The sequence below is a fragment of the Kryptolebias marmoratus genome, linkage group LG18, assembly GCF_001649575.2.
Source record: "Kryptolebias marmoratus isolate JLee-2015 linkage group LG18, ASM164957v2, whole genome shotgun sequence".
Lineage (NCBI taxonomy): Eukaryota > Metazoa > Chordata > Actinopteri > Cyprinodontiformes > Rivulidae > Kryptolebias > Kryptolebias marmoratus.
Window position 1 is genome coordinate 13,530,561 of NC_051447.1, and position 18,366 is coordinate 13,548,926.

Below are 18,366 nucleotides of genomic sequence, written 5' to 3' on the forward strand. Positions count from 1 at the left end.
AAGTGTAACAGGTCTTTATCAAGCGTGAAGGGGACCTTAGATCTCTTTTTACAACAGTTGATAGGGGGTGTGTTGTAACAATTATGTTTTTAATCCTCCCCTTCTATTCTGCAGTGTGTGTACAGGACTGCTGTTCACTCCAATCTTTAACCTGCGAGGAGAGTCTACAGGGTCCAGTTTGAGACATTCTTAGACTAGTCTCAACTTCACCTGGCACAGGATGTTTAATGACCTCAGTTGCAAAGTGCTGAACTAACTTAAAGCCAAAGCTTTACACTAATGGCAACCACATCCTATTTTCTCCATCACTTATAGGCTTCATAAGCCCTCAGCTTCACTGTCACTCAGTGCTTTTCTTTGAGGTTCACACACGGTAGCTATAAGATTTGTTTCTTTGTAGGCTAATTTTAAACTATCAGTACTGTTCATTTTCAGTCATGCCTGTTTTCAGTGATAAACTGTGTTCAGTGACAAATTGGAAAACAGTTTTGTTTTCCTCTGAGGAACAACATTTATTAAATTATTGGTTCATTTTTTTCTGAAGGTAAAGGAAACACTTTGTTTTTTTTAATATAAGTCAAAGCTCATATTTACTACAACTGTTCTGAGTACCAGTCTTTCATCATTTGCAGGCTTTTCAGTCAGGGTTTTATTTCCAAATCTTGTTTTGAGTTGTCCTTTTTTTAGCCCTTAAACTTTATGCCTCAAACTGTTGGAAGAATGTACATAAACAACATATTTTATGTGAGCCAATAAAAGATAATAAAAAAAATGGATGTGCAAAATTTCCTGTCTTTTCTTTTGCAAAATGTGCTTTGAGTACAAAGAAAATATTATCTTTCTCAGTAAATTCTGTAAAGATTTTACATCATTTACCAGAATAGTGGCTTTAAAAATGAGCAAATAGGCTAAAAATATCTAAGCTTGACATTACTGTGGTATGTGGAAAGAAATTTAATTTTCTAAAATATAAAACTAAGTTTCAATTTTAATTGGATAGCAACTCATCATAAATACATTTATTTTTACATTTTTTTTCCCAGGGCTTGTAGTGAGCTAGCCTTGATCCCAACTCGTCTTTTAGATATTTTTGTGCCATCACTGCCTTTTTGTTCATTATTCATGACAAAGTAACAGAAGCCATCTAAACACAGAAGCAGGTACAGCAGTTCCTTTAATCTGCTGTTTGCAGGTTTAGTCTAGTGGAGATAATTAATGAGTCTTACGGTGTAGTTGCATGTAGTGAGTCTATTTTTGGGGCTCTAGATTCTTTTGATTTCATGCCTGAGTTTTACTGACAGAGATGATTTGACATAGCCTGGCTGTTTGCTAAAGCTGTCTTTAGCTGTCAGTCAGCGGGACTTTATCGTGTCTTCTTGGGTTTCTCAGATAAGTTTATTTGTCTCGAGCAAAGATACACATGAACCACCCAGAATGCACAGCTGCAGAAGCAGAAATAACATTTGAGTTTTGGCGAAAAAAAACTTTCCTTAAAAGTACAGAATAAAAAAGTCTTAAAAGGGACATGCCATTTTCAGCTTTAGTGTGGAAGAAGTATCCCTTCAGGTGTGATCCTGTGCCTCATGTTGCCTGTTGACAAAAATACTTTCTCACATCAGCTACACTACACAAAAAAATGATTCCTTTGTAAAATCTGCACTTTTTTTGGTAATAGCTGCACAAACCACTCAAAACCTCTTCACCGCAGCGCATTTAGGATTTTAATATACAGTTCTCAAGATAAAGTTCTTTGATAAACAAAGGGACGATTTTTTGCTATATAAAAAGCTATTTAGAAACCAGTGACTAGACTAGGAGACAACAGTGGTTGTGTGCTTACATTTTCAGGTATCAAATACAGACACATTGAGCTCAGAGTGAAAAGGGATAATCATAAAGTTCAGAAGAAACATCTCACTGATTAACAAGATTCACTTCATCAATATTTCAATCACGATACTACACACTGAGTCATTTATGAGCTATACTTCCAGAAATATGCAGAAAAGATAATCAGTTAGAAGCCAGTTTGCATTATAGTCTCATCAGAACTCAAATTAGATTATAAACAAACAGTTGCTAAGGTATAAAAAAGGTGTTTAATGGTAACAAGTTCAACGTTGCCAACGCTGTGCGGTAAACACTGAGATCCCAGGTGGGTTTCCACATCGGCCCTCAATAATGACGCTGATAGTGATTGTAATAAAAAGCCTTGTCCAACAGGCTGCAGGGCGTTGTGTTGCGCTGCTGCTACCTGACAACTTTCAGCAATTAACGTGATGAACGGCAGACAGCACCAACCGGAGGCTAGATTCACCCAGATCTCTGAGCTCATTATGTTGAGTTCATCAGAGCCAAAGGGTGGCGGCAGATTTATGATTTACACCAAGATGATTCGTCTTTGTAATGATGAGGCTAAATGTAAACTGGCTTCTGTGCTGAGAGAGACTCCCAGAGATGGAGTGCTACTACCACAAGAGTGCAAGAAACAGACAGAGAAAAGGTGTTTGTTTGGCAGTGCAGATTTGTATGCAAGTAATATACAGTAAACCGATGAACATCAAACCTGGGTCATGACAGAGTTTACCACTATTTAATCCATTTTAATAACTTAGAAATAAGAACACAATTTTGGTCACTGGTAAGAAGCTTGACATACTGTCTTTAATAACTTTTTAATGTTTAGATTTTCTGTCAAATTTCAAAAGTTTCAAATGTAATAACGTTGTGGTTTGACTCTCCTTTGACCCAGGTATGATCAGTAGGCTTAAGAAAAAAGTTTTACAGTACAATACACTTGTAAATGTATGCACTGTGAAAAACACATCCTTGGTTCTCTTTAGAAGCTCAAGTAATGAAACTGCAAAGGGCTTTAGAAGTCAAAAGCTGTGTTTGAGATGTTCACCCTCTACCTAAGTAGTGTTCACTATATAGAGGTCTAAGTAAGAGATTGGGTAGCCACATGTTTTTGCATTTCAAACACTACCAGAGTGAAGTAACTTAATAATTACCATTACATGTCGCATAAGCGTCAGCAGGATCTATGTCTAACTCTTCAGTAAAGAACAGCATTAGGCTATTTAGTTGTTTTCATCACGTCACTGACATCCTTTTAGGGCAGAAATCTAGTAAATCTTTTGCTGTATTGTATCTCCTTAAACATGGATTGTATCTGTGATTACTATACCAGTATAAATTACACTTCAGTGTACTTACAGCAACTGTGATAAGGCTCACTTTTTATGTTGTAATTTACAATGTGTCTTTAGCATGTTTACGTTTAGACTTAACCATAAATGCCTTAAAGGTTTTCCAAATTTCTCAGTTTCCTGCAGCTGTCAGAGAGGAGACAGTCACCCTAGTTGAGACATCAATGTAATTAATCTGCTTAGGCTCTTTAATGAACCTAGAAATTACAATGAGCTACAGATATTAGCATTAGCATACTCTGTTGGCTGAGTGCACGATGCTCTATTGTTCACTACATTATAGACTAATGGTGACTATTTGACCTGACATTGCATGTTGGGTATCCAGGAGGCACATTTGAATTGGTTGGAGAAAACAAAAGGAAAATTTGAACTTAGCAAAGTTGGTAAACAAGACTCTAAAGAGATAAGACATATTTTCTGAATAAAGTGAAGACACATGCAATAAATATGGAAGGGAATGTAAAAAAGCGAGTAGTATTTATTGAGACGAGTTATCACAGAAGGCCATGTTGTGTTATCCTGAGAAGATGAGGCTTTTAAATGGTTTGGATCCTTGAGATTCTGGACAAAAAGTGGACTGAGAATCAGCTACATGCACCGTAACAGACTGTTGGTAGCCTTTTGACAGCTGTGGTGTGACGTCACCCAGCCATTTCCTACATAGTGAAGGAGTGAACAATTCAAACACAGATCAAGTTTTTCTTCCACCTCCTTTAAACAGTGTAAAACACAAGTATTAGGTCCCGCTCTCCTTAGTTAGGTACTGCTGCTATGCCAGTTGAGCTTTCTGATCGTGAGCAGTACATACCATATAGGTTGCTTTGAAAGTAGTGGCAGATTTTCCAATGAAATCGTAATTCCTGATTTTGAACAAGCAGACAAAACACACTTATTTTTAGCCACCAGTGATGCTACATATATAGGACACACATAAGACAAAGTTGAACCGTAGATACCAAATTAAGCTAGTGTCATTGACACAATTTAGATTAAAAATACTGATGTTTTAATGTGTTTTGCTGCTGTTTAAGAGAAAATTGGGACTTTTATCAATGGAGACATTATAATCAATCAGTTATGGTCTTGCTTTAGAGTTCCAAGTAGCACTTTATTTTACGGGACAGAAGTAGTAAATAAATAAAACATTTTATTTTTGTATTCACAATGAATTCTGCTGTATTTATTGGTATAAATATATAATTTATTGCATATTTACAATTTTTTGATAATTATTTTGTATTTACAGTGTAATGAAGCTGTATAACAGATTTCTCTAAGTAATAAGTAATAATTATTGCTCTAATAAATTAATAACCAGGGATCATATTTCTGTACTGCTGTAATAAAATGTCAAATCTAACTGCTGATAGTTTTTTTGTTAAACCTACCAGTGACTTTAAACATCAGTAATTATTGTAGAATAAAGTGCTACCAAGTAGTACTTAATCAAATTTAAAGATAGATCTTTAAATTGTGTGGCAACTCAATGAAACTCTTCTGTGATTTATTTTTCTTGTTTATCCTTTCTGTTCACGTATTTTAGAGTCACAGATGACTGTAATCCGTCTTCCTGACCCGAAACAATGTGGCTGAGCTTCTTGTGGTTCTAAGTCAAACCTATGGATTTGTTGTTCACAATGCATTCATCATAAGAGCACCAAAGAAGTGTACAGAATATATACAGCCCCCAAAGTGTAAGGCATAACACAATACAACAATGTAGTGCAGATACCTTTTTACTTCAGTCCATCCATTTCAGTTAATTTCCATTAATAACCACTCCATCCATTGTCACTCCATTCAGTTCAATTTGTGGTGTTTCATTTGATTCCATTTGGCGTCCCTCAACTCTAATTCAGTTTCAATTAGTTCATTAAAAACCTTTTAATCCCATTATGTCAGCATATGTAGCAGTCTGAGACCAGCTCCGGTTATTTCTGAAATGACAGGATATTTTTCAAAATACGCAGTCTTAAGTGTTGAATTCTCTAGTCCGTGTTTTTCTTTTGTAAACTGTCAAAGCCACTGAGATGCTCTGCACTCTTTTAATTATTGTAAGCCGTGTTCCCATAGGTGCACCTTTATACTGTTGAAGCTGTACACGTGCAGCTGATGTGGTCTGTAAACACAGTTGTGTACTTGTACTGGCAGTGTGAGGCCACATTTTTAGCTGGATGCTATAACGTAGTTAATATGAAAATGCACACAATAATTATTCATTCCCTTCACTTAGGTGGCACAATTGTAAGGTGATTAGCATTGATTTATTCTCCATTATTCTAAATAGTACTGGATTTGTTCAAATATGAATATTACTCATGATGGCAGGACAAACTGCACTTACTGTTTCACATTCTGTACAATAATTTTACAGAATAAATATCTTTCATTTTCAGAATCTGGTTAATTTTTGATCCGACCAGCTGCTGCCGACTGTATGGCATATAAACCCTTACAGAGGGAAGGTTTCAGGCAGAATTGCTAAAAATATGCAACGTTCCTGCTTAAATAGCACCCCTGGCCATGAGTAAAAAGATTTTCCACGAGGTCCCGGAAAATAAAGGTCAAGATGTATGGCCATTGGCTGATGATCGTTGTTTTTGGTGTCTCACTTCATTTGTGCACTCATTAAAATAAGTGACAGTGAACTAGGTAAGGCAAATCTCTCCTAGCAGAGAATAAAAACACTAGCCAGAGGCAGCTAGACGGCCAGTAAAATCTGATTCCCTGATAAGGACTGTCAGTTTAGCAGTTGGAGCCGGCAGGTGTGTAGTTACTCAGCTCCCTGCGGATAGTGCTGAATGGCGACAGCTCCAGTTCGGTGGTGCACTCGTGTTCATTATCGTCACTGGCCGTGGCCGAGGATGGCGCGTGATTACAGCAGCAGCAGCAGCAGCAGTCCAGGAAGGCCCTGCCCAGCGGGCGGCACAGCAGAAGCAGCAGCGCCGGCGTCACGGCGGCCCGACAGAACAACAGCAGCTGGGAGAGAAGATGCAGGATGGACATGGTTTGCTCTGGAACGCCCGCTGCCATGTACGCAGAAACTATGTTGCAGATGTTCTCAGGCACCACACATGCACCGTAGACAATCGCCAGTGCCACAACGGTGCAGTTCATCTGGCTCTCTAGCCTGATCTGCTTCTTATTGCTGCGCACGCTGGCCTGCTCTGCGCGCCGGATCTTGCGTGCCGTCACCAAGGAGCATCCAATGGTGAAGAGGGTTGGGAGGCAAAAGTAGCAGCCGAAGCACCACCACAGCCGAGCTCCCTCGTAGGTCAGGCCCAACACATAGAGCATGTCAGGAAGGGACGTGGATATCCTGATGATACACCGTTCAACCGGAGGCTCGTCTGGGAACCCTGTGTCTTCTGTCACCAGCTGTCGAATGAGGAGCTCTGGGAGGGCCAAGAGGAGGGCACCGATCCAGATGACAGCTAATTTTGCGGTTGTAGATGTGCAGTTCTCTATCATCTCGTAGTACATCTGGACGTTGGTGGCTGCACGGAAGCGGTCGATGCACAGAGCGCACAGGGTGAAGGTTGTCACACCCAGGGAGGCAACCTGAACAAAGAGAGAATAAAGGTTTGTTCAACATTACAAGTTATTTTAGTTACCAAAAGGGAATTAAATGTTGAGCCATTAGTCTTAGTGGCTCACTGAGGCTTTACTTCACCAAATCACATTTTCTCAAGAGCACTGTTCATTAGAGCGTTTAGAGCTTCAGCTAACAGATCTATAATCATTTCAACAGGCAGGTGAGCTAATCTGCATGTAGTTCTATTACTGCTGTGACACTTTTTTGAATTATAAAAAAGGCTGTCAAAAACAAATGACAAAGTGATACATAATTTAGCAAGTGTTTTATTCCTTAGTAAAGAAAAGCTTCCAGTAAATATTTCTCCATCTCACAGCAGGACACACAGTCATGGCATGAGTTGAATTTAAAGCACAAAAACAAACTGGCATAACACACACATTTAACATAGCAGCCAAGTTTTCTCAGCATCTGTGAGCATCTGTTGGATTAACAGGCATACTGGCAGAGTAGGCCCCCTGCAAAATGTTCCTTTTCATCTGGAGTAGGTGTGCTTTTCTGTCCTTACGTGAACCACTTCCCTCCATTGCTAAATTCATTCAGCCCCAACTCGTCTTGAGTTGCTCACCTCCTCTTCCTCCATCTCTCTCTTTTATTTCTTCCTCCTCTTGTCTCAATGCTCTGTGTTCCTTTTAAAAACCCCTCCCTCCATCCCATCCTTCATATCAAATTTAATTACAGCAGCTAGCTTCCCAGATGGCCTCAAAGAGCTGCGGCTTCAGCGCTGTAAACACATATTTCCTGAACAGATATAGATGTACACACGTGGCAAAGATGTTCAGAGGATGTAACCTCAGACACACACACACGCACACACATACACACATGGAGGTCCTAACCAGGCTAATGAAGGGCAACCACATGGAACTGTGAGGAGTAAGTGGGGTAGAAAAACCACTCAAAGGCTCCAGGACACTGAACTGTGATCAATGTGATTCGTGAACCAGAAAGGTGTATTATGTGTTGTCCTGCCACCGTTTTTTAACCGTAATTATAGGGAAATATTGAGCACAATATTCAAAGATTATTACATTCTGTGATTGTACACTAAAATACTATTTTGTATCCAAATGGAATTTAATCAAGCATCTTTACATGAGTGGCTTATTTCAATTTATGTGGATGAATGAATGAGATGTTTTATGAAAAGAAAAGCTTTGTTCTCTTGTGGTCAGGTTTTTATTGAGACAGATTTGGACATTTTCTAAGTCATGCAGTTGAGCTTTTCTGCCAGCTCTACGTCCAATGGAAAGCAAAGTTCAAATTTTGATTTCAGGAGAGATGATGTGGAGGATGGTTCTGACTCACACATGCACATTCTGTACACGTGCACAGGTGCTTGCACTTGGTAAATATTTCATGGCTTGAACAACAGGACTGGAACAGGTTTAAAGGCTGTCACGGAGGCCTGGGAAGCCCAGCTTTGATCAGCCATTCAGGGTGGAGAGCAAGAGCAGGATGAACAAGCATAGCTTTGTACTGGAGGGGAGATGAGAGAATGAGACGGTCCAAGAGTCATGGCTGGTGATGGGGGGGGGTATGAGGAGGTGGAGTGGGTGGAGCTGTTTGTTTGTGAAGGAACATATGCAAATGAGGAAGAGAGAAATGGAAAGAAGAAAAAATGTACAGAGAATGGAGTGATTTATTCATAAAAAGACAAAAATAACACAGCAGTGGGTTAAAGGCAGTGAGACGAGACAGAAGGAGAGCAATAAGCCATGACTTCTTCAGAATAATTAACAATGGTAAGGTGGCATTTGCTCCCAACAGTAGACCCTGTCATGTTAGCTCTACCTTCAGGCCAGAAAACAAGTCTGATAACCTGTGACATGGAAGTTCATTTACTTCACATGTTAATGAAATAATTAGTGGCAGAAAGTAATTCACTAAATGTATGCAAATATTGTATTTAAGTATATTTTTTAGGATACTTGTACTTTGAGTGTTTCAGGTCTTTTGCTAAATTACACTTTTACCCACCCACCATTCACACTTATTAGGTTGCTATATTAATCGAAGGATTAAAAGTTTAACCATTAGATTAAAAAATATGGCTTTCAAATGACAGAAACCAATAATTCCTAACATTCATTTGAATTTTTGTTGCTTAAAACATTTATTTAGTTGTACTTCAGGTGGTTATGGGGCATCAGCAGTTGAATCTAATGGAGTTTTTATTTTTCAGCAAAGGCTCATATGATCCAATGTCTCATGAAATATCAAAGATTAAACAAAGCTTAAAAACCTTGAAGCAGATTTGTGAATAAAAAAAACAATATTTTCTTTCCTTTAGTATTATTCACAGCACAACTTCTGATTTATTTTGAATTTTTAAAAGATTTTTTACATACAGTATCTGTTCATGTATTAGTTTAAACCAGCTGCAGTGAAAAACAAAACATTTAGCCTTATTGAACGTTTCTCATGTTTTGGCAGCTTATTTGCACAGCATGTGAAAGACATTTCCCCTCTTTGCTGTTTTATAATAACAGCCCATTAACTTCTTGATTAAAGGTCCTGAGAGCTGGTGGCACAAAGACTTGTGTTATAAATTGGGGCTTAACAAAGACTGGTTGAGCGTGTGTTACCACATTGTGACTACAGCTGATGTCAGGGGTAATAGGTGTTACCAGGTGATGAATGGGCTTATGTCGGAGCACAACAATGCACAACCACAATTTAAAAGTAATGATGCAGGGAGAACAGGGTTATTCCACCTGTCGTTTTTATTCCGAGTTGATTGAACGACCCATTGCATGCTCCAGCAGACCATAACTCCAACCAGACAGGCTTGACCTCTGACAGCAGCCATCAGTTAGCTTGGCTCAATGTCCAGGACAGACAGAAGTGGTGAGAAATAGTGTATAAACATAGTGGAGGTTCTTTTAAAGAGGCTGTCTGTAAAGTATGGTAGTTTACTGTATTGAGTTAAGTATTGCATTGATAGACAAAACATCAACAGGGTCTCTCTACATTTACAGGAAGTAACAATACATACACAATCATTCCCCAGCATCTGATTGAAAAGCTGAGCCTTCTGTGCCTGAACATCTCCCTTTGCAGATGGATCCTGGAATTTCCAAGAGACTTTACTCAGTCCAGATCCTGCAACATGTGCACAACTCGAACCATATCAAGTTTACTGATGACATTGTGTTTGGTCCCATCAACAAGAGTGATGGCTCAGCAGGGCAGAGAAGAGGTGCAATGGCTGCTTCAAGGTCAACAACCTATCTTTGAGCAAAACAATATTTGCTTATTAACTTTAGGAGACAACGGAGTGATGAGTTCCTATTGAACAGTGTCAGATTATTTGTGGAAATTGTCAAGAACATCTGAGAGAAGAACTTCCTGCTCTCTCCAATGTTGTCTTGACATATGTACATTTTTCTTTTTAAATTATGCACCATGGTCTTGGTGGAACATAGGTTTGTTTCACTATGTACTGTATTTTCTGTATATAGTTGAAATGTCAATGAAAGGCTCTTAAATCCTTGTAGGTGGCTTGTAGAAAATTGTCACCCTTATTCCATAGATATTTTTTGAGTGGAGGCAGTGTCAGATTAACAATTCTGTTTGATATCAGACCAATTTAACCATATCTTGTGACCTTGCTTAGCGGGATGTTTCAGTTGTGGAACTTTAGGTTATTACATTATGAATTATACATTTTACCCACATGATGACTGAAAATGGCTTTTCGTACTTTGGACATTCAAAATAAGAGGCCCTTGAGATTTAATGCAAAAATGAATCTTAAAGTTTACAACAGGTTGAAATAAATCTGTAAATGGAGTTTTTATGGTATTTCCTAGAGAGCTGTAAAGAAAGTTTGGACAGTCAACGAAAGAAGAAATCAATGCTTCTGTCATATGAACGATGATTCATAGACTTGACACATAAGTACTACAAGTGCTTCGGACTTTGTTTTTCATTGAATTAAAAGCGAAAAAGCTATATTTTTCTAGCCTCTGCCTCAATATGCTTCAGCATGTCTGGGGCTGTTTCTTCCAGGCAATAAATTTTTCTTCCATTAAATTGCATCCTAACCTGTGGCAGAATTTCCCTAGATAAAAAAAAATGCTTTCTGCTGTAAGTGTACAACAGCTGCTGGAGGAGTCCCATTCCAGGTCATTGATTTCTGTCTGAGAATGTTATATTGGAGGCAATGCAAAACGTCTCATAACATATTCTGTTAAAGTCTATGAAGACTGACAACCTTCTGCCCTGCTCCACCTTATAATGCCAGTTGTCTAAAGATCCATGAATCCATAAAAAAACTAAGTCTACTCATCTGAAGGAATGGACCAACTACCTTAAATAATGTAGAGCTGGTAATTACATACCATCAATAATTAACATTTAATTAGCTATCATTCACATGTCCCACAAATGGGTTTAAAATGAACAAGGCATAAGGTATGAAGTCCATTTTTCCCACTTCATAATTTATGAGTCCATACATTCATTGCAGTAGAAATTAGTGTCTGTGTGTGGCCAAATGCTTTCTGATTGTCTGCAAGTGAGTGTATCTGTGTGTGTCTTCCCCCTGAGGCTTGTTTCTAATCACAGCTAGCTGATGCAAAGAGAAGGAGGGGTCTGGGGGGAGAACAGCTCCAGGCAGTGATCAGTACAGGCAAGGCCATCCCATCCATCTGGAGGATCAGCACACTCTACACATTTTGTGTGTTTTAGTGTGTGTGTGTGTGTGTGTGCAGAATATATGACAAACATGTCGACACAGACATGGACGAAGATAAATACACAGACTGCACTTAGTTCATGGACCTTCTAGGTAAAACAAAATGCTGGGTATCTCTAGAATGATCTGCAAAGGCTCAGTAAAAGCAATCCAATTTACTGTCAAGGTATCACTTTGTAACATAAAAGCACAACCAAGACAACTATAAAAGCATATGGGCTCTCCTAACACTGTGAAATGGCCTACATTCCACAGAGAAACCAAAGCTGCAATTCTGATTCAGTTTTTTGAGTTTGTGTGTTCATGTGTGCCGAAACAGTGACTGTCAGGTTGATTTATGTCCTACCATTGCCACCAGTTCTAACAGTATACATGAGCCTACCTTTGTCCCTCTGAGGCTCCATGCAGCCCTCTCCTGTCTGCACTCAGACTGTCTTTTTCTTCCACCAATTTAGTGTTCTCTCATATTTTTTAGCCTCTTTCATGCTATCATTGAGTAATCTGTTTCTCTCTTCGCCTGCTGTTCCTCTGCAGAGACACCCCGGAGTTTTACTGCAGGGTATGGTGCACCACTCACAAAATAAAAGGTGAAATTGACTGCATAGATTTTTGTAAACTGAGCTAAACAGTGAGAACTAATATAACCTTCAGCTGCCACCTTATACTGCAGATAAAAATGTCTCAGGTATTATTTTTTGTTTTTTATGCCATTTTCGTTGGCAGCATATTGTTTTCAAGAATATTATTGATGTTGCAGTTTGACCAATCATTCTTTTCCCATCTATTTGCTTTATCCTGTTCAAGACTGCAAAAGGCTGCACTTACCTACCAACAACCAATTATCCAAACATGTAGTTCTTTTGAGGAAACTAAAACAGACAGTGGAAATTCATGCATAGGCTGAGAAAACTTCCTGTAGTTAGTTCCTTTTATCGATTCAACGACCCTCTCCTGCTCTTCCTTATCCTGCCTGTCACTCCAAACGTTATCAGTGATAACGTTGCTCTCCAGCTCCTCTGTACGACTCACCACCTGCCCTTCAGTACCTGCCTGTTGATGCACGAACGTTGGGACTGACAACGATTTGCAGGCTACAACAAAAATGTCAGAGATTCTTAATACAACTGACATTCAGCTTCCAAATTTTAAGGTTCTTTTCTTGCACTCTGTCTCACAAGTTCAAAATTGAAAGCCGTGTCAGATGGCAACACAACTTAAATTGTGTTGGCAGCAATATCTGCTAGTCTTAGACCTACAAGCTCAACACAGTGCCAAACTGTTTTTTCATTTAATCAATCAAAGACCACAGGAGCTTTTACTGTGGTATTTAGCTGCACAGAAATTAAAATAATGTTAAGAAGAATGCAGCTTCAGGCAGTTATCTGCAGATCAGTTATAAAAATGGGAAGCCTTTCAGTCTTCTAATAGAAAAGACATTGGTTCAGACATGTGGTTGCACAATTAAGCATGACAAATCTCAATCAGCCTAAATGACTGTAATGCGTTGTCTTATTTTTTTATACATACAAGGTTTAGATACAGACAATTAGTTAGCAGTAATTCCTTCAAAAGTTAGCACAATATTTTGGTCAATGTGTTTGGTGCCTGCTGGTAAATCTGGTAAATCAGGTAAATGGTCTGCCCGTGTTTAGCCAAAAAAGCACCCTCGTCACAGGAAGTTCAGTTTGACTGAAGCAAGAGTACACTGTCACATGTTCCATCCTTGTGTTGTCCACAAATGAGCTCACCTAATTGGCTTGGACTGATCCAGCCTGGCCAGAGCTAATGGCTTTTAAAAAAGGCAATATTTGGCCAATTAACTGCCCGATTTGCATCCAACTCTAACATTCTCATTATAATTTTGCATATTAAACAGTTCTGTGCTCTGCTGCTTAAAAGATTTGTTAAAAGATTAAAAGATGTTTGTTAGATCTGGGATAAGGCTCTTTATCACAACACTTGTAATTATTGTAGTTAAAATGACAAGTCTTAAACTACTAAGCCGCCAGGTGCAAGTAACTGCTTAATTGTTATAGAGGAGTTGGTTATCTGAAGTAACCGCAGCAAAAAAACAAGAGCACAACAGTGATAATGCAACATGGCCGTTGCCCACATTTATATTTTGTTCAACTTTTTTAGAGTTTTTCAGCCGTGTTTGCTCATGTCTCGCGCGAGAAGATTGCTTTCTCTTTGAGGTATATGAAAAATTTCACACTCCAGTGAACGCTGAATAAAACACGGCTTAGTGGAGACAGCACCCCGGGAGGCTCCCCTCTCAGCTGGCACTCATACATTATCTATATAAGCTTGTGATTTGGCACGCACGTCTCAAGTGTTTGTCGTGTGTGTGTGTGTGTGTGTATTTGAACACATGTGCAACTGTGTCTGAATTCCCAAATGCTAATTGCCCCCTGTGACTCAGTTTGGGTTAAGTGAAGAGTGAAGTCACTTCACGTTGCATGTGTGTGTGTGTGTGTATTGTATGTGTGTGTTTCACTGAGTGTTCCACAGGGAGACTGTTGGCCCCGGGCTGCGTTACTCATGGCCTGTTTTGACACATGCATGTGCGCAGAGTCGGATAAACAGAGACGGGATCCTGCGCGCATGTCCTGATGGATGCGTCTTCATATGGAAAAACAAAACCACCTGAAGACAAATGCAGTTCTTCACAAACACATACTTTGTTATAAAAATAGGTCTATGTAGGTTATTGAATAATATGCTGTGGTTCTTAGGTGGCTCATATGCAGCAACACAAGGAGGGTGTCTGCTTCTCTCTGATCCCATATTAGTTAAACTATAATGCAGTCTTAAAGTGTTTGGATCACAACTTCCTGTGCAGCAGTGAAGCAGCATACTGCTACTGCACACTCAGTGCTCAATACAGAGGGTGCACAAAGAAAAAAACTTTCTTACTGATTTAAAAAGATGGGATGCTACAAAAAATATGAAGTGCGTTATAGGATATTTGGTTTTTATGCATATCAGCAATAAATAAAGAATTTTTTGCAGTTTTTATAAAGGTTGTGACTGTAATTTTCTATTTCTCTTGATGTGTTTTACTTTTCAAACTACTTGTGATGTGTTTCTTTAAGTGAGAGGCCACACAACTGCATTAACAAAGCCATCAGACTTTCAAAATGAATTTTTGTTTTTCAGTCTTAGGCCAACTTCTAAGAATTCCTGTTTCTCAGAGGTAGTGAGAGGATCATGTCACCAGATTCATTACAGAAATTACACAAGAAATCTCACAGCTGCTGCTGAGGGACAAATGTTCAAACCAGAAAAGCCATATTTGACCGTGTTTGTCTTCTAAGTCTTCAGATCAAAGCCATGACGGGACAAACTGATGTGAAAATCTACAAATGTGCTTAAATGACATATTATTAAAAGATGCAGGCTTCTGACAAACATATGATTTGTGGCTTAGAACCCCTTCAGCATTTGGGAAGATCGTAAAAAAAAACTAACAAAAAATCTGATAAATGGTAAGAGCGAGAGAATTCCTTCACTCTGGGTTCATCTGCTGCTCGTGTTTTTACTTCATTATATGACAATCAGTCTGAGAGCCCCACAGCACCTCGAGGGTGGGATGGGAAGTAGAGCTCGGGTCACCTGTTTTGTTCTATTGACCGAAAAAGCTAAAAAAAGAGAAAAAAGTTGAGCTTCATGCTGAAATCTAATCATCTGTTGCTTTCTATTCTCTTAAACCCCAAGCTCTTTGTGAACATTTTTAAAACATTTGATTCTCATATTTAAAACTCCTTGTAACTCCTTGTGACAACAGTTCTTCAGAGCAAAACTTTAAACCCCTGAGATAAAAATCTTCTGTTTTACACAAAAGACATTCAGTGGGTGAATATGATACGGGTGGAATTACAGTACGCACAAAGGGATGGTATCATTGTTCAGTAAACAGCAAGATTTTCTTTATAAGATAAAAAAAAATGGGACTGTGTTCAATTGCTTTATAATAAGAGAAACTTGAGAGAAGCATTTCTTAAAGGAATGCATATTCTCAACCTTCAGGCATGATGGAGCTTTAAACAAAGATGCTGCATGATCTATTAGCACTTAATGTATGAGTTGGGGATGACTCTCAGCTACTGTCACAGCAAAGTTTAGCTCAATATAGCTGCAAAAGTGGCTGAGATCTAATCGTCTTTCTGTTTGAACAACTGAAAGGCCTCGGGGAAATGATGCATCTGTCACTTTAAAGGTGTTAACCCAATCAAACAAGTTAGGTGAAGGACACTGATTGAGCCTCTTTACTTGATGTTTTCCCTTCAGAGGAAATGTTGATATATGACCTGGAAATGGAATAAAAGATTAAACAGAACTAGAAAATTAGCATTTTCTGTGAAATTCCAGAGTAAATGCTGAGTGCTTTTCTAAGGAATCTGAAGCTGAGGTGTTAAAGTTATGCAGAACATAACTTGAAGTCAAAAACAGCAAAAACTGCCAGCTAAATGCTAAAAATAGCTAAATGCTATCTGAAAGCAAAATGTAGCAAACATTGTTACTTACAAATAGCAAAACACTAGAAAAAGTACCACAAGGCTAGTTAAAGGCTACATGTAGCAAAAGGTTAGGTAAAAGATGAAAGCAAAAAAGGCTAGCTAAAAACCACAAAGATGAAGATACTAAAACAATAGCTAAAAGCTACAAGACGCAAAAGGTAGGAGAAGGCTATAGCTAAAAGTAGCAGAAGAGTAGGTAAAAGCTAAAAGCAGGGAAAATTAGACAAAAACAGAGCAACTTTGAACAATGTTTTGGAAGGAATTGAAGAGATCTCTGTGCATTTCTATGGGAACACATTTGTACATGTTGAAGTATTTTAATATTTTGAAAAACATGAAAGTTACAAAAAACAAAAAAATCATAGCACCTATTTCCAGGAAGAGCTTAATGTTTTTACATGTGAATGGCTAAACTAGGAGAAGGTATGTGCAAGTAGACAGATTGCAAACAACATCTGGAGAAATAGAAAGCAGGACAACAATGTGATTCACATCATTACCTCCACATATGGCACCACTTTGCAGGTAAACTCTCCCAGCAGCCAGGACTTGGTCAGCTCGTGGAACACCACCATGGGCAGGCAGAAGAGGATGAGCACAAAGTCCCACACAGCCAAGTTCGCCAGCAGAGAGTTGGAGATGCTCTTCATGTAGTAGTTCTGGCACACGATGCACAGGATGGCGATGTTGCCCGCGATGCCCACCAAGAAGATGACGCCCGACACGCTCGTGATCGCGTACGCGCCGAAAGTGTCGCTCGTCACCGGGTAAAAGGGGTTCTTGATCTCGCCCCCGAAGTCCTGCGAGCCCGGAGGGGTGATCGGCGTGGCGTCCCACGGGTTCTCCTCCCTGAACGTGAAAAGCTCGGACCTCCTGGTGAAGAGGTCAAAGGGCAGATCGGTGGAGGTGAGGGCCACCGGCCTAGGGATGGGTTCCCACGGGGACGCGACGCTCTTGTTCTGCCGAATTTTCCCTCTCTTCCCCGCCTTTTTCTGCCCCTCCTTTGTGCCTTTTACGTCCCCCTCCTCTGCCCACCCTCCTTCATCCTCTCGACCCATTGAAGGAGGCTTAGCCGCATTGTAGTGTCCACCTGCCGGCGTCCCCGTGCTGCTCACAGCCCCATTCATCTTCATCCTCTTATTATGGCGGCGCGTCGCGTCCCAGCGCGAGACGCCGCTGGGCTCCTCCGCGGGTGTCGCGCTCCTATTGAACTTGTTGTACCCGACTCGCCTCATTTCCCCCCCGATCATCCTCTTCCAGGGACGTGTGGAGTTGAGGGTCCCTCTGATGACAGGCAGCTCAGCAGACGAGGACGCACCTGTGGCGAAGCCCACCGGGAGCGCTCGGTCCCGGGCTTTGATCTGACGATCCTCCCGGGGCAGCCCGTGGAAAGTCCTGCTGCTGTCATCTTTGCTTTCATTATTCCTCAGGGAAAACAGCACATGTGCGTGGGCGAGGAAGACAACTAACGTCCTAGGCTGCAGAATCTGCATGATCCTAGAGATTACGCGCTTTCAGTCCTCACGAGAGTGCATCCTCACACCTTTAAGGCAGCTGATGGATCTACTCGACACCCATGATGCCGGAAACGGCGGAGAAAACACACCGCGTCTGCGAGCTCTGCAAACTTGTAAGATCCCAATGATAGTCCCTGTGCTGTTGTGCAATACCCTCCAAGAACCGTCAAACCGTCCGGATCAGAGAAGGAGCAGCAAACACACGCAGCATTTCCCCACCCTGCGCAGCATCAAGTTTCCAGCTGTGTGTTAAGGAGAGAGATCAGCTCCTCTGTGGTTCTCTGGGTTGGGTAAATAACAGCAGCAGCAGCAGCAGCAGCAGGAGCAGCAGGAGCAGCAGCAGCGCCAATGCGTCGCACAGCCCCGCGATGACTGCGATGCACTGAAGTGGAGAGGAGGGAAAGAAAAAAAAAGAGGGGAGGGAGGCGGGAGGAGGAAAGCTTCTCTCTCAGTATCTTGCCTCTCCTCCTGCTCTTCCTGCTCGGTTTGGACCGTGCACTGGGAGGAAAATGGACTCCCCTGGCGGCTAACCCCGATCTGTCATCCCTCATCCATCAAGGAGCATCCAGCAGCCCCGGAGCAGAGAAGAACAGCTACAGAACCCCCCCTCCCCTCCCCTCCCCACGGGCAGATCAGCCTGCCACGCCCGACAGGACGTGCTAATAAATATATTACCCAAATTTTACAGTCACTTTTACGCAGGCGGCGCTGTGACGCCCATCGTGCGAGATTTAGGCAGATGGGCGTAAAATCAGATTTTCTTACTGAGGATGGATCTGAATTTGTTTCACGGACTAAGCATCCCACCCTAGATTTACAT

General features: G+C 40.5%; 1 protein-coding gene across 1 annotated transcript; it reads right to left on the minus strand.

The window, feature by feature from the left end:
* Positions 1–962: 962 nt before the first annotated feature.
* On the minus strand, positions 963–18,141 carry gpr37b (G protein-coupled receptor 37b). The gene is made up of 2 exons (XM_017414912.3): positions 16,530–18,141; positions 963–6,773 (listed from the first exon to the last, which is right to left on the minus strand). The coding sequence occupies exons 1-2, from the start codon at positions 17,520–17,522 to the stop codon at positions 5,958–5,960; spliced, it is 1,809 nt and encodes a 602-aa protein (XP_017270401.1). The 5' UTR covers positions 17,523–18,141; the 3' UTR covers positions 963–5,957.
* Between the last annotated feature and the right edge of the window lie 225 nt (positions 18,142–18,366).

What these genes read in the sequence shown, in the direction of transcription:
- gpr37b (XM_017414912.3), bottom strand. Translation starts at nt 17,522, where the DNA reads ATGCAGATTCTGCAGCCTAGGACGTTAGTTGTCTTCCTCGCCCACGCA. An exon ending in AAGTGGTGCCATATGTGGAG is followed by an intron (nt 6,774 to 16,529) that starts GTAATGATGTGA and finishes CTCTTTGTTCAG; the next exon opens with GTTGCCTCCCTGGGTGTGAC.